Raw genomic sequence first — 12,500 nt, 5'->3', positions numbered from 1 at the left:
CGTAATGATGCCCAAAGAAGAATCCAAGAAGCACCATTCTCCATGCCAGAGGAAGCAACAATTTTACTACCTATGTACAGTATACATAAGTGCCGTAGGAAACGAGGTGTCATTGCAACAGAATCTTCAGCGCCGTAGAAAATGAGGTATTATTGCAACGGAGTGTTCAGCGCTGTAGAAGACGAGGTGACATGGCATTGAACAATTCAGTGCCATAGATAGAAGACGAGGTGTTATTGCAACAGAGTGTTCAGCGCCGTAGAAATCAAGGTGTTATGGCATCGGAGCATTCAGTGCCATAGATAGAAGACGAGGTATTATTGCAACAGAGTGTCCAGCGCCGTAGAAGACGATGTGGTATGGCACAGAGCATTCAGTGCCATAGATAGAAGACGAGGTGCTATTGCAACAGAGTGTTCAGCACCGTAGAAGACGAGGTGTTATGGCATCAGAGCATTCAGTGCCATAAATAGAAGACGAGGTGTTATTGCAACAGAGTGTTCAGCAACGTAGAAAACGAGGTGTTATGGCATCGGAGCATTCAGTGCTTTAGATAGAAAACGAGGTGTTATTGCAACAGAGTGTTCACCACAGTAGAAGACGATGTGTTATGGCATCGGAGTATTCAGTACCATAAATACTGTAGAAGACGAGGTGTTATTGCAACGGAGTGTTAAGCACCGTAGAAGATGATGTGTTATGGCATTGGGGCATTCAGTGCCATAGATAGAAGACGAGGTGTTATTGCAATGGAGTGTTTAGCACCGTAGAAGACGATGTGTTGTGGCATCAGAGCATTCAGTGCCATAGATAGAAGACGAGGTGTTATTGCAACGGAGTGTTCAGCGCCGTAGAGAAAAATGTGTTATGGCATCGGGGCTTTTAGTACTATAGATAGAAGCTGAGGTGTTATTGCAATGAAGCGTTCAGCATCGTAGGAAACGAGGTGTTATTGCAGTGGAGCGTTTAGCACTGTAGAAAACAAGGTGTTTTTGCAGTGGAGCGTTTAGCGCCGTAGAAAACGAGGTGTTATTACAACGGAGCTTTCAGCGCCGTAGAAAATAAGATGTTATTGCAACGGAACACTCAGCGCCGTAGAAAACGAAGTGTTATGGCATAGGAACATTCAGTACTATAGATAGAAGACGATGTGTTATGGCATTGGAGCATTCAGTACCATAGATAGAAGGCGAGGTGTTATTGCAATGGAGTGTTCAGCACCGTAGAAGATGATGTGTTATGGCATCGGAACATTCAGTGCCATAGATAGAAGATGAGGTGTTATTGCAACGAAGTGTTCAGCATCGTAGAAGACGACGTTTTATGGCATCAGAGCATTCAGTGCCATAGATAGAAGACGAGGTGTAATTGCAACGGAGTGTTTAGTGGCGTAAAAGATGAGGCGTTATGGCATAGGAGCATTCAGTACTATAGATAGAAGACGAGGTGTTATTGCAACGGAGCGTTCAGCGCTGTAGAAAACGAGGCGTTATTGCAGTGGAGCGTTTAGCTCCGTAGAAAACAAGGTGTTATTACAACGGAGCTTTCAGCGCTGTAGAAAATGAGATGTTGTTGCAACGGAGCGTTTAGCCCTCAAGAAATAGATGTTATTGCAACGGAGCATTCAACGCCGTAGAAAAAAACGAGGTCTTATTGCAACTGAGCATTCAGCGCCTTAGAAAACGAGTTGTTATTGCAATGAGCATTCAGTGCCGTAGAAAACGAGGTGTTTTTGCAACGGAGTGTTCGGAGCCATAGTCTGATAATGTTAATGATATTCTATTGCCTGAACATTTACGTGTACTACACAATGATAGACATTTTTTTTATTGTATAATTCTAGTAGTGACGATGCCAATTGAATGTTAATGATATACAGTATGCATATATATATAAATATGTATATATATATGTATATATATATATATATATATATATATATATATATATATATATATATATATATATATATATGTATAGTGTTTTAATTTTAAAAGGAAATGATTTGAAATCAGAGGTGAATAACTCATTTAAAATCTCCAGATGACATGGTTGTTTATCAATACTTTTGTATAATTCTTTGGTTTAAAAGAGCTACTGCTTGGTCGTAGTTAAATCAATATAGACTTCTGCTTTTAACTATAGTGGCTAAATTACGACCAAAATCTATTTGTTTTTTTAAGCCAATATCCTTAGAGGTATGTAGATATTTCCTTTTCTTAATGAATGATAAAAGAACAATTACTAATTACTCTTGCTAAAGTATTCGACCAAGTGATTAGCAGTGCAATTTATATATAGCTTTTTCTTACTCTATGGAAAAGCAATTACCCTTTGCTCTCTTAATGTCACTCTGAGGGCTTAATGTTAGTCAGACATGCAATAGGGAAGCTTGTTTTTTGCCTCTCACTTAGGGTCTTAGGGACTAAGAAATACTCCTAGGTGAATCATAGTGCCTCTTCAAACGCCATCTGGTTAGTAAGTCGATTCAAGCGAAGCTGAAACTTTTGTAAGTTATTTCTTCTTCCGTAATCAGTTTGCGTATCATATTTCACTTTCTTGATTACTTTGGAAATACAGAATGATTTTAGTTGATTTTGAAGCTTCTAAGCAAAGTATGGCCAGTTTTTGTTGACGGGCGAGTTGTTATACGTCTGACTCCACTTGAAGCTATTGAAATTAGCAATAGTTATTCGAGAAGTAATATTTTTAGTCTTATTCTAATTTTGCTCCATAAATATTTCCCCAGTTAAATTATTTTAACATTAGTAGTTTTAGTAAAATATATCTAAAATGTATTAATTTGATAAATGTTCCAAAACACCTGTTATTTTGAAACTTGAAAGAAAAAAGAAATGAAGATTGATTTACTCAAGTAAATAAATTGATAACTCAACACAATAGCTCTCTCCTTCCTAAACATATACAGTGTCAATTTCTTCTTCCACATATAGACTAAAAGGTTTGTATTTGTCTATAATTTTTTGTTTTTTCCCTATCACAAAATGTCCCTCGACTTACCCTCAACAAGAAAATTACTTTTAGAACCATTTCCTTTCTTTTATTATTATTATTATTATTATTATTATTATTATTATTATTATTATTATTATTATTATTATTATTATTATTATTATTATTGTTGTTGTTGTTGTTGTTAAAATGTCCTTCGTCTTTCCCTCAACAAGAAAATTACTTTTAGCACCTTTTTTATTATTATTATTATTATTATTATTATTATTATTATTATTATTATTATTATTATTACTGTTAAAATGTCCTTCGACTTTCCCTCAACAAGATATAGGTCTATCTGCTGAGTCATCAGCAGACTTTGCCTGGCCCTCCTTGGTCCTAGCTTGTGTGGAGAGGAGCCTTAGGTGCTGATCAAATGTAAATATGGACAGTTTCTAGGGTAATATCCCAGTCCCTTGCATCTGCTATTCATGAGTTGCCTTTAAACCTTTAAAAAAATATATACTCACGTCTTTTCAATTCCCTATATCAAGAGGCAAAGAATTAGTGTCAGTTAACAATATACTCCCTGTAATTTAAAGATGAAACAGTATAGACAAGTTTGTTATTTATTTGATTGACAGGGCAGAGTCTGGAAAGCAAGTTGATTCTCAATGATGATTTACACCTGGATATTCATCGTACTGGCCTTTTTTATGATATATATCAAAGCTTCTGGGATGTCATATCAAATGACCTTTAGAGACTGCGGAACAGATATGTGCCCCAATGATTACATCATTAAGGAAATCAGCGGTATCAGTTTGGTTAGTGACTTCCAGTTTTATTGAGTCTTATTATACAGGGTGTTCAAAAAGTCTCTCCGTAGTAAGTAATTGAAACGATAACCGACTTATGCATGGCGTGACAACGCTAAGGGTGTAATGGACTTCGAATGAGCACTGCTGAGACTACAGTGTTCAAAAAGTCGCTACAAAGTAGAGAGAATTTTTGAACACTGTAGTCTCTCAGCAGTGAGAATTTGAGGTCCATTACTCTCTTAACGTTGTCACGCCAGGTAAAAGTCGGTTATCGTTAAAGTAAGATAACTGACTTTAGCGAATGCTCACTGTGGTGAGACTTTTTGAACACCCTGTACCTCTTTGCATTGACTTTTCAATTTTTTTTTTTCAACTCACAGTTAAAACATCTCATATCATATTACCCATTGGAAGCATTAACACAACATACTTCTTTGTAGACTGTTCTACTATGTTATAGATATATGATATAAAAAAAAAGAAAAAGAAACGTTTGGTATTTATGTGCAAGAAAAAGTTCGGCAGTTTTTACAGAGTAGTTTTTATAATCTTAGACGCAGAAATATATCGGCTTCCAGTCCCCTCTCTTTCCCTCGTCTCACTCTAATTTAATCTTAATTGACTTGTTAATTAACTGAAATACTCCATAAGCATCTTGCATGAAAATTCAATTACTCTTTTAGTATGAAGTTTGGTAAGTCATTATTAAAAACATACACTGTTAAAAATTTGCATAAAAAAAAACGGCAAATTCCTGGCAACATTTAATCCAGGATTTTTACCGTTTTAAAACGGATATATTGACGTAAAGGCGTGTAATTACGGTTTCCAACCCGTAAATGATATTAGCAAAATAAGGTAAAATTACAGTCGCCTGTATTTTACTGAAATATGGCTTAGAATAGTTTATTTTTACGGAGAGTTTCCGATTATAATTATGGTTTTCTTTAACGGTGTATGTTTGTGTTATTCAGTTTTACCGCAGGGACATTTCAGTTTTACTTCTAACTTTAGAATGTCATTTACTGTACATGTGCTTGCTTCTGATTATTGCACCAAAAGGAAGTTAACAGTTGTCATATTTTTCTATATTATATACAGAGGTCCTGTGCTACATCTTGCCTCATACAATTCAATTGCTTAGGATTTTGTTATAGTAATGCGGAGCAGGGCTGTAATCTCTTCAATTCATTTGAAGTCAGTGTAGCTGCTTCTTATCATCGTATGTATTGTGCAAGTAAGTACTGCTGTATGAATTTGTCAAAGGAAAGCATGGTTGCATCATACTGAAATCATTGTTATTGTAACATGCAATGACGTTTTTTTTTCATTAAGTATAATCATAAGTGTACGAGACCCTTCTCATCTGGTGGCTGAACTCTCAGCCCGAAGTGAATTTAGTCTGTAAATCCAAATATATATATATATATATATATATATATATATATATATATATATATATATATATATATATATATATATATATATATATACACAGTTAAGGACTTGGTTAGCATTCACTATCTGGCAGTTGAACAGTCCTGCTGCACTTGCTTCTATGCCCGACAAAAATTGAGTCTTCCCATTTTTTTTCTTTTTTTTTGGGGTGCAGCCCATCAAACCCCTTGTCTTGTACGCCTTTGAGTATAATGGCAATATATTTGCCATTATCATTGTTTTATGTGTCATACAATATAGATAAGCAATATCCTGGTAATGAAACAAAACTTTAGATACTTGCATTTAGAAAATCCCACAGCTTAGTGAATGGTTCAAACATTTAAGCATCCCCGTATTCACTAGTCTATTATACCTAATCATGAGTTTAGTCTTTGCGTCTGTCGTTGCAAATACCTTATTTATTCGTCCTTAATCATAACCACTGGCTTGCCATTGCTCTGTCAGTCATTTTTTTCCTTTCAGGAGGAGAAATAGATGGATATACCCGACGTGGCAGGAAAGCATATCGGAGTTTTGCCTCACTCTTGCCTCTGTCAGACGCCATTACTGCGTGCGCCCAAGACGGAGCTGTTTTAGCAATGCCTGAGGTATTTTCACACACACACACACACACACACACACACACACATATATATATATATATATATATATATATATATATATATATATATATATATATATATATATATATGTGTGTGTGTGTGTGTGTGTGTGTATGTATGTATGTATATACAGTATATATATATATATATATATATATATATATATATATATATATATATGTGTGTGTGTGTGTGTGGGGGGGGGGTTGCGTGTGTGTGTGTGTGTATAGATTTTTCACTCCTTTTTTCATACATAGCCAAAATAACACAGATAGCATAATTGAGAAACTTTGGGCTAAGATAGACGATTTTATAATGAACAAATAGAATAATGAATAACTAATGAAAATCTACAATAACATATTCAACTTTAATCATTTGCAACAACTATCTTCATCAGGTAAGAAAACCATCGCCCAAACAGACGAAAGCAGCTCTCTTGATCATTTACACTTAACTTGTAGTGTTTCAAAAATGCAGTTTTAATCAAATGCATTGTTGTAGAGTCTCGATGATCATTTTCCCATCGCAAGAGAGTGAGGCATCATTATGTAAGACAGTGATTTAGTCATAACTATACCAAAGTTTTTCTCACCTCTGAAATTTTTTGTATTGAATCTCTTCTCTTATCATAAAAAGTTCCTCTTTTAAAACCCTTTTTCCTTCATTTTGGGACTAAACCTTCTCTAGATCTAGCAGTTATTTGTAGATTTATTTGATATTGTAGATAATACAATAATAAGACAGGGTATTTTTGTTTAAGTACACAAGTCAATATTTCTTAAAGTGTGCAATTTTGATGTTTAATGTAACTGGTATAACATTAGTCATAGAATGACTATCTCAATTTTCTGAAGTTCATGAAAAAACTCATAATCAACGTTCTAGATAAAGAAATATTTAGTTTCAGATTATTGCTATCTTTTGATACGTGTGTTGTGTAAATTTTCTTTCCTTGCCTTCAAGATTCTGCCTTATTTTGTTTCCTCTCTCCCCACAGAGTGCTGCAGAAAACGCTTGGGTATTATCCTTGACGTCAGAGTCAACCATCTGGATTTCTGGCAGTGATGTCGCAGTTGAAGGAACTTGGGTAGCTACTGACACAGGTACGGAAATCTCTATTAATCTATTGGAAACTTCCCTGCCTAGCGTTCTGCTGGACAGGAGATCAAGTCCCACTCAAACTCTATAGTTTCTTGTGATGTCTGCAAATTCAAAGTCCTTGTGAGCTAAGGATGGAGGGTCTATGGGAATCTATAGGTCCACCTGCTTAATCATCAGCAACCATTGGCTGGCCCTCCTTGGTCCTAGCTTGGGTGGAGAGGGGTCTTTGGGCGCTGAACATATGGATATATGGTCAGTCTCTAGGACATTGTCATTGTCCCTTGAGTAGCCTTTAAGCCTTTAAGCCTTTAAACATAAATCTTGTCTATCAGCGTCAATCAAAGTTAGAATTAATGGGACAGAATAAAAGATGAGTAACTCATTTCTGTTTTCTCCATTCAATTATAGGAATTTATCTATAATATCAAATGAAATACATATCTTTCTAGAAATCTTTATTTCTTGAATATCCACAAATTCTTATTATCCTTGAAGATTTCTGCCTCAAGTTTTTCGTTTCATTTGAAACCAAGTAAAGCCATATATATGATCAACCTTTTCTGAATGTCTACTGTAATAGAAGATTTTAAGACTTATTTTATTATATCCAAATTAATGAAGACTGATAATTTGCTCATGTCCCAAAACCTCTCCTATCAACATTATATTCATATGGGAAAACAAATCTTTTATGGATAACAATGTAGACCTGACGTTATCTTTACCGAAGCTTAGGGTTGTGGTGGCCGATGTGGTAACGTCCCTGACTGGTGAACGCCAGACTGGGGTTCGAGTTCAGCTCGAACTCGCTAGTTCCTTTGGTCGTTGTAGCCTCACTATCATTGGGAGCTAAGGAAGGGGATTTTGGATGAGTCTATAGGTCTATCTGCTGAGTCCTCAGCAGCCATTGTCTGGCCCTCTTTGGTCCTAGCTTAGGTGGAGAAGGTTCTTGGGCGCTGATCATATATATATATATATATATATATATATATATATATATATATATATATATATGTATATATATACATATATATATAAATATATATATATATATATATATATATATATGTATATATATTTATACATATGTGTATATATATATATATATATATATATATATATATATATATATATATATATATATATATATATAGTCTGTCTCCTGCGCGATAGGACAATGTCACTCTGTCCCTTGCCTCTGCCATTCATGAGCGGCCTTTAAACCTTCAAAGGGTTGTTGAGAGATGAATCCAGAAAGTACTGCAGTTCTCCTCACCTCACGGTTTGTAGCCCGTCTGGATTTTAAATCGTTTTCATCAAATATTTTCGTGTTTTGTTGCTACTCATTTAAAATCTAAGAGGTACCCATAGAAGAAGTTATCAAATATATAAATTAAGGCTTTAAATAAATTGTGAAGCAGGATATAGCCTTAATATGTTATATTAATTATGTGGTTTAAGAAGACCAATCATCACTGCAACGGGATCTATTAGCTACAAATCAATAAACTATTTAGTGAAATTACCTTCTCTTTTAGGCTCCATATCCCCTTCAATTATCTAAAATTCAATTGATTTCTTATGTATAAAACATAGTTACTCTAATGTCGAAAATTACAATCTTAATGTTTCTCCAAAAGCTCTTTAAAAGAATTCTTTAATCCTTTTTTTGTCATAAATGAACTGAATCAGCACCTAATTGACTGTTAAAGATTTACGGGGCTGGTTTTTCATCTGCGTTGTATAACTAATCAGGAAATGTAAATGCAGACTATAGCCGCTGCCAATTCCAGGCGAAATAAGCCCCACCCCCTGATGACGTCATAGCCAATCCTCTTGTCTCCTGGGTTAACAGCGTGACCACTTCTAAAGTGGGAGCTAACGTGATTGGCCATGACGTCATCTGGGGGTGGGGGTTTATTTCGCCCGGAACCTCTGTTGTGACTATACGAGAATTAAGAGACTCGTGTTATACTGTTCATTTATTCCCCTTATTTTTTTTTCTTTTTCAGGAATTGCTCTTCCGTATTTCAGGTGGGATGTCCCTGAGCCTAATGGAGGCAGAAACGAGAACTGCATTATAATGGGATCGGATGGATTGTGGGTGGATGTGCCTTGCGCCGATGACAGAGCCTTCAATTTTATTTGTGAAAAGACATTATCGTAGGAATCAACAATGTTATGCAATTGATATTGCCAATTATATTGAAGAGTAGTGGTATTCCAAAAACAACATTTGACTCATTTTGGGCTGTGGAGTGGAAATTACTATTGCTTTATGAAACTGTTGGTCGAATAGAGAAAGAATTCCAGCACAATTGATTCCAAAGATTATGTTAACATTAATATTCTTCGTTACTTTTGCTGTGGTAAATTATAGTTTTGTAATGAGCTGGTTAGAAGCCTTTTTTTTTACAGTAACATGCAATTAAGTTTTCTGTCTAAAGCAATTATCTTTCATATAACTCACACGCGCACACACGCTCGCACACTCACATAAATACACACTCAAACATACACACACGCTCGTTGATTGGAGTTTCTACTTTAATTTTTTTTTTTTTGACATTATCATATTCGCAATGAACATAGAATTTCAAGAGCATCATATTTATGCAAAAAGATGGGTTGCCTATGCATTTAATTTATTGATGACCTCAGATAAATTAGATTTAAGAAAAAATACAATGCTACTGGAATACAAATCATGTGCTAGAATTATACTATGACCATACGTACAGCTAATTGAAGAGGATTTCACAATAGGCCTGAAGTCACCAGCAGCTATTGCCTTGCCCTCCCTGGTCCTAGCTTGGGTGGAAAGGAGTCTTGAGCGCTGATCATATGTATATATGGTCAGTCTCTAAGCCTTCGTCCTGTTTGTTAGGGCAATGTCACTGTCCCTTGCCTCTGCCATTCATAAGTGACTTTTAAACCTTAATAACCATTATTGCTCCAATGATCTATTTTAGGCTCTCAGTCATCAATCTGAAAATATTGTTTATTGTTTGTCTCTTATCATAAATAGTTATAGTATATATGCAAACTTAATTCATCAGTAAAGATATTAATTTGGATTACTGTCTCGGCATTTTATCAGGCTATTTTAAGACTTGATTATTATTATTATTATTATTATTACTATCCAAGCTACAAACCTAGTTGGAAAAGCAAGATGCTATAAGCCCAGGGGCTTAGTTTAACATATCCTTTGGTTCCTATAGGGATGCCTTTAGATGTCTGGCTGACCTAAAATGAATTACATTCTGAACATGGAATACTGTGTATCATAATATTACAATTTTGAGTGCTCTTTTTAATTAATCTAGTATAGAGCTTGAGGGTGGATCCACAGCCTCGTAGTGAAGGGGTTGATATGTCTTTCAAAGTGCAATCATATCTAGACACTATCCTTATTTTCATTTTTTTTTTAAATTTGGCTTGGCATTCTCTAACTTGATAATTCAAAAGGTTTTCTTAGGATTAGTGGCAATATATTTCGGTCTTATTGTATTGAAAATCCTATAGTTTTACTTTTGTTGTATATCATAATTCTTGCACCGTGCGATTGGATTTTTAGTATTTTATCAATCCGTGTGTAATCATTAGTTTACATTCATGATTTTTAGCACTGATGATGGGACAGATGATTCTCCGAAATCTTGGTAATCTTAATAAATATACTTCAAGATGGTTAAGTTTCGTTCTCCTTCCTTACTCACAAAAACATATATATATATATATATATATATATATATATATATATATATATATATATATATATGTATATATATATATAAATATATATATGTATATATATATATGTATATATATACATATATATATATATATACACACACACACACACACATATATATATATATATATATATATATATATATATACATATATGTATATATATATATATATATATATATATATATATATATATATATATATATATATATATATATGTTGTCTGTGATGATTTTCTTCAGAAAAATTTCATACATCCCCTACCTCTTCTAAAGCCACCCTGTACTTCTAAGATTTCATTCTCTGTTTTATCCTTAATCCTATTAATCAGTACTCTACCATACACTTTTCCAACTACGCTTAACAAACTAATACCTCTTGAATTACAACACTCATATGCACATTTCCCTTACCCTTATATAGTGGTACAATACATACACAAACCCAATCTTCTGGTACCATTGACAACACGCAACACATATTAAACAATCTCACCAACCATTCAAGTACAGTCACACCCCCTTCCTTAAACATCACAGCTCTCACACCTTCCATACCAGTGAGGATGGTAAGTATGACAACGTGCATTATCCCTCAAACTCCATCACTGACAAAAAGTATCTTATCAGGCTAGATGCAAACGCCTTACGTTGTTTTTCATTTTAAATCTCCCAAGCAAATATATATAAAGGTAAACATTATGGTAATACAATGATCATTGAGTTCATTAATCATTCAAATGCTAAAGATTTGCTTAAGTGTGAAATGGATTTGGTATAAAAAAAGGGAAATGTATTATTTATTTATTGGCTTCCAAAGAGATTATGATAATTATCTATAAACGTTTCCGTATACGCAATTAACCACATTTAATAAAGTAAATAAATTTGAATACAAGGGACAAGTGATACATTCGTTTAATATGCATATAATTACATACAACAATATCCTTAAGGCGTCGAATCAATAGGTATTATGAAAGTAGCACTCGCAGAGGCCTAACTACTAGAAATAATGTCCTGAAAATAGTCTCCAATTAAAACTACATAAAATGTTAGACTTAAATATGCTTTCAAAGAACTTTTTCCTGTTTGAGACAATTTGATGAAGAATATAACTTAATGAATATGATACAACTGACTCTGCAAACAAAATATTTGCTACTAAATGCACATAGTAGATAGGGCATAAGCGTAGTTGTGGTAACGTCCCTGACTGGTGATCGCCAGACTGGGGTTCGAGTTTCGCTCAAACACGTTAGTTCCTTTAGTCGATGCATCCTCACCCTCCTTTTGAGTTAAGGATGGGGGAGTTTGGAGGAGCCTAGGCCATAGGTCTATCTGCTGAGTCATCAGTAGCCATTGCCTGGCCCTGCTTGGTCCTGGCTTGGGTGGCGAGAGGTCTTGGGCGCTGATCTTATATATAAATGGTTAGTCTCTAGGGCATTGTCCTGTTTGATTGGGCAGTGTCACTCTTTCTAGCCTCTGCCATTCATGAGTGGCCTTTAATCCTTTAAATGGATGCTAAGTCATTATATTAGAATCTTCATAAAATATACATACATTTTGCTAGTCAACGTTAAATTACTGATTATATCATCATCAACTCCTACGCCTATTGACGCAAAGGGCCTCGGTTAGATTTCGCCAATCATTTCTACTGATTATATCGATTAATTGAATGAAAAGAGTAACCGGCAGAAGTAGGCTGGTGCTGTACATATTGATAAATAATCAATATATTGGATAATACATCAATACAAAGAATTATAGAGATAACCACAAGAATAAAAAAGACCAAT

General features: G+C 34.6%; 1 protein-coding gene across 1 annotated transcript; it reads left to right on the top strand.

Annotated features, from left to right (window-relative positions):
• Positions 1-3,695: 3,695 nt before the first annotated feature.
• Positions 3,696-9,340, top strand: LOC137639365 (C-type lectin domain family 3 member A-like). The gene is made up of 5 exons (XM_068371641.1): positions 3,696-3,782; positions 4,878-5,013; positions 5,700-5,824; positions 6,840-6,945; positions 8,956-9,340. The coding sequence occupies exons 1-5, from the start codon at positions 3,696-3,698 to the stop codon at positions 9,108-9,110; spliced, it is 609 nt and encodes a 202-aa protein (XP_068227742.1). The 3' UTR covers positions 9,111-9,340.
• Positions 9,341-12,500: the final 3,160 nt, after the last annotated feature.

Source organism: Palaemon carinicauda, chromosome 4 (assembly GCF_036898095.1).
Source record: "Palaemon carinicauda isolate YSFRI2023 chromosome 4, ASM3689809v2, whole genome shotgun sequence".
NCBI lineage: Eukaryota > Metazoa > Arthropoda > Malacostraca > Decapoda > Palaemonidae > Palaemon > Palaemon carinicauda.
Note: the sequence above shows the minus strand (reverse complement) of the source record. Positions and strands in the feature narration are given on the sequence as shown.